The sequence below is a fragment of the Mandrillus leucophaeus genome, unplaced genomic scaffold (genome assembly GCF_000951045.1).
Source record: "Mandrillus leucophaeus isolate KB7577 unplaced genomic scaffold, Mleu.le_1.0 Scaffold461, whole genome shotgun sequence".
NCBI lineage: Eukaryota > Metazoa > Chordata > Mammalia > Primates > Cercopithecidae > Mandrillus > Mandrillus leucophaeus.
The window spans coordinates 2,138,460-2,142,913 of NW_012104932.1; the positions used below are offsets into that span (position 1 = coordinate 2,138,460).

Consider the following 4,454-nt stretch of genomic DNA (forward strand, 5'->3'; position numbering starts at 1 on the left):
TCTCCTGACCTCGTGATCCGCCCGTCTTGGCCTCCCAAAGTGCTGGGATTACAGGCTTGAGCCACCGCGCCCAGCCAATGATTTTCCATTTAATTCCATTGAACAAAGTGGCAAAAGTCTTAAGTCTAAGATTCAAATCTTAAATTCACTGAAAAAAGGACCTTGGAAAGACCATTTACCTTTTCTGGGCTAACAGTACCTATGCCATGGAATTATTTTCGAGATTAACTAAGATAATTCACGTGAAGCCATCTGGTAAACCACAATGTACCTTATAAGTATTAGGAAATATTAGTACAATCTCAAAGAAAAAGAGTATAATTTTTTTAAAGCAACAAAATTGAAGCATTGGAAGAACAGGGAACAAGCTACTAGTAAGTTACTATTTTGCAGGGAAAATTCCTTTTCTAATAGATACTACTTGAATATCAAGTAGTATGCCAGTTTAAAAATTTTGCTTTTATATAAGGCTATCAGAAGTATTTATGAAGCTGTGCTGCACAATCTGGAGTGTTATTCAAAATGTGGGCCAGGTGGGCATTTTAAAATTTTATAATGGATTGGAAAGGAACAACTAAAGATTGGAAAGAAAGCCTACATTAGATTCAGAGCTGTTATAGCCACAAGGCCAGGCTTTTGTGAAACTAGTGCTTTACAGTTAAATTTCTGATGTAAGATATTTTTCTCCTCCTATTTAAATGATTCTCCTCTTGTTTAAATGAGTGACAAGTATCAAAGAATTGTACCAAACCAGTTCAGAATTGAGATAGAAGGAAGACTGAAAGCCCTTTATCATGAAATAGCATTACAATTATTGACTTACATTAGAAAATGAATATAAATGTTGTCACTAGCTAAGATTCCTTTGGGAGGTAAAAATCTGATGCATTGTGAAGAGTAACATCACAATGGTTTGGGTAGTGATTCACTTTTATTCATTCATTCATTTCGTTCATTCAACACATATTCATTGGAAGACCTTAGAGCTATTGTAAGTGCTGAGTATATGAGCTTAGCAAAATAGCTCATGTGGAACTAGTGTGTTAGATGGTAATAAGAGCTGTGGAGAAAGGAAAAGCAGAAAACAGAATTAAGGCAGAGAGGAGTGCAATTTAAACTAGGGTGGTTAGGAAAAGCAGCCTTATGAAGCTAATCCTTTGATTCAAAACTGGGAAAGGAGGTTTATCTGTAAAAGAACCTTCCAGGCAGAAGAAATAGTAAGCTCAAAATCGTGAGGCTGCAGCCTGCCTGCTATTGTGGAGGGACAGCGAGGCCAGAGTGTCTGGAGCAAAGTGAACAAGTAGCAAGAGACGCAGGCCAAGAGCTGGAGGGTCCAGACACAAGGGGCTTACACAGGCATCCTAAGGATTCTGGCTTTAAAAAAACAAACAAACAAAAAACACACACACTTGAGTGAGATGGGAGCCATTGAAGTGTTTCGAGAAAAGGAGTAGTGTGATCTAATTCCATTTTAACAAGACAACTCTGGCTGCAGGGTTTAGAATCCCACTGTAGTGGGGCAAGAGGAAAAGCAGGAAGACCAATTAGGAGGCCTTTGAAATGATCCAGTCAAAAGCTGATGGGGGCTTGGACTGAGCAGTTGCAGTGGAGGTGGACAGAAGTGTTTGGATAAGGAAATGCTTTGTAATATATCCAAAGATATTTATTACGTTTTCAGTTAAGAAGGAAATTTTCTTCTGGTTGTTTCTAGCGTCTCAGTGAAATACAAAGCAAAATCATCAGCTGAGAGTGAGGATGTTGGAGGGGGTATTGGAAATTTGAGGAAAGAGAAGGAATGAAATGAGCTGGGGGTTGGAAAATTTTTTGTAAAGGGCCTGATTATAAATATTTTTAGGCTTTGGTAGCCACAAAAATCACCTTTGCGTCAACTACTTACCTCTGCCTTTGTATTGTGAAAGCAGTCATAGACAGTATGTACCCAAACGGGCACAGCTGTGCTCCGATAAAACCTTATTTACAAAAACAGGTGTAGATTTGGCCTTTAGGCCTTCAGGGGTGGAGATTTGGCCTTTAGGGGTGAAGTGAGGGGGCTGGGCATAGTTTGCCACCCCCTGATTTAGGTCAAAGGCAGTATAGGTATACCAGGATGATATGATATGATCACCAGTAAACACTGAGGTTAAAGACCATGAATTAAACATGTGACCTGTCTGTTCATGCTTTCTTTAAGCATGTTCTTCTGAAAGGGTGCTGGAGTGGGTGGTAAGCTAATTTAGGTAAATGCTAAGAAGCAGGAGTTAGGCAGGGAATGGCCTAATGGCATTTGGAAGAGAATGATTATAATGATTGCCCAGGGAAGAACTGAAGCTAAATAAAGAGGGGTCTGAGTTCATGGGAAGGTTGAAGGATAATGAAAAGGTGGTCGGATCAATGGATTGCAAGTTCCAGGGGGGATTGAAGGTTTGTGGGTATAGAGGAAGTAATCTGGAAAGGCAAGAGGTGGTTGTTGAAGAGCGGGATGCTTGCAATTAAGGTAATGGAGGGGCTGCAGTGACTGGTAATAACAAGTTTGAATTTATGACTATGGGAGTAGCAGCTGAGGTTGAATGGAAGATAAAAAGGCAATACTGAGAGTGATGAAATACCACCTCCTAAAAGAGACTTTGATTGTCCTCATGTTTTATTTTTCTTGGTGCTAAATCCAAGAATACTATCTTTTACGTTAGAATATCAAGAACATCATGGATATAGACAGACTGGAAAAGAAGATTGAAGACTTGTCTAAAACTGAGACAGAGCACCAAGTAAGCACTTCCCAAATACTGGTAAAATATTTTTTTTCTGTCAAACCAATATGATTTTATGAAAATGTCTATGCCTCATTGACAAACTAAGCTTTGGTTATAAATTCTGAAACTTGTCTACAAAATATTTGAGTTATATAAAAGCTAGTTTCCTTTTCCTCTTTTTTTTTTTTTTTTTTTTTTGGCAGCTGCTTTACTGATATGTAATTCACGTGCCTTAAATTTCATCAACTTAAAGTATACAAGTCCGTGTGTTTTAGTACATTCAGAGAGTTGTGCAACCATCACCAAAATCAAGTTTAAAACATTTTCATCACCCCGAAAGAAATCCCTTTAACAGGAACCACCCCCCATCCACTGTCCTCACCCCAACCCTAAGCAGCCACTGATCTGTTGTGTGTCTCTATAGATTTGTCTATTCTGGACATTTTATATAAATGAAATCATATAATATGTTGCCTTTTGCGTGTGGCTGATTTCACTTAGCATAATGTTTTTAAGGTTCACCCATGTTGTAGCATGTATTACTACCTCTTTTTATGGCTGGATAATATTCTATATGGATATATCACATTTTGTTTGTCCACTCATCAGGTGATGGACGTTCAGGCTATTTTCACTTTCTGGCTATTATGAATCATCTGCTATAAACATTTGTATGCAAATTTCTATGTGTACATATGTCTTGATTTCTCTTGGATATATACCTAGGAGTGAAATTACTGGGTCACTTGATGTTTCTATGTTTGTTTGTTTATTTATTTATTGACACAGAGTTTTGCTCTTGTTGCCTAGGCTGGAGTGCAATGGTGCGATTTCAGCTCACTGCAACCTCTGCCTCCAGGTTCAAGGGATCCTCCTGCCTCAGCCTCCTGAGTAGCTGGGATTACAGGCGTGCACCACCATGCTCAGCTAATTTTTGTATTTTTGGTAAAGATGGGATTTCACCATGTTGGCCAGGCTGTTCTCAAACTCCTGACCTCAAGTGATCTGCCCACCTCGGCCTCCCAAAGTGCTGGGATTACACGGGTGGAACACTGCACCCGGCCTTGTTTCTATGTTTAAACTTTTAAGGAACTGCCAGGCTGTGTTCAAAGTGGCTGCACCATTTTACATTCCACCAGCAGTGCATGACGGCTCAAATTTCTCTACATTCTTGCCCAAATTTCTTATCTTTTAATATTATATGGCAATTTTTAATTTAATTGTATCTGATTTTATGAATTTCAGGAAATACTTCAGATATTGTACCTTCTTTTTATTTTTTTTTTGTAGTTTACCAACCTCAACCTGAGATATTGTACCTTCTTAATGCTAAAAATGAGGAGAGATGGGAAAAATTTATCCCTAATTAAATTAAGAAATTATACCTTACAAAAATATTTTTTGTCTAGATAGTGTCTAAAAAGTCTATATTTCATACATATTTTTGTTATCTGTCATACATTTTCATCAGGAAACAGATGACAATGACTAGTCAATTCATGAATTTGTGTCATTCTTATTGTCATCTCTAATGGCTTATTTGAGAAATATTTTGTTGTTGTATGTGTCTGAAATGATGATATAGTTAAATTTCATATCTATATGTAGAGTTTTCCAGTTTCCTAGCAGAAACTAACATTTCATGTGTGTGTTTACATATATATATATATATAAAACAACAGTTATAATTTAAACATCAATTTT

General features: G+C 37.6%; 1 protein-coding gene across 1 annotated transcript in view; it reads left to right on the top strand.

Annotated features, from left to right (window-relative positions):
* The window catches only part of LOC105550013 (lymphoid-restricted membrane protein), a 47,596-nt gene that overhangs the window by 36,630 nt on the left and 6,512 nt on the right, over nucleotides 1–4,454 (top strand). The window contains exon 8 of the mRNA XM_011994803.1: nucleotides 2,688–2,765. Within this exon, the coding sequence (XP_011850193.1) occupies nucleotides 2,688–2,765 (78 nt within the window). The remainder of the gene's footprint in view (nucleotides 1–2,687; nucleotides 2,766–4,454) is intronic.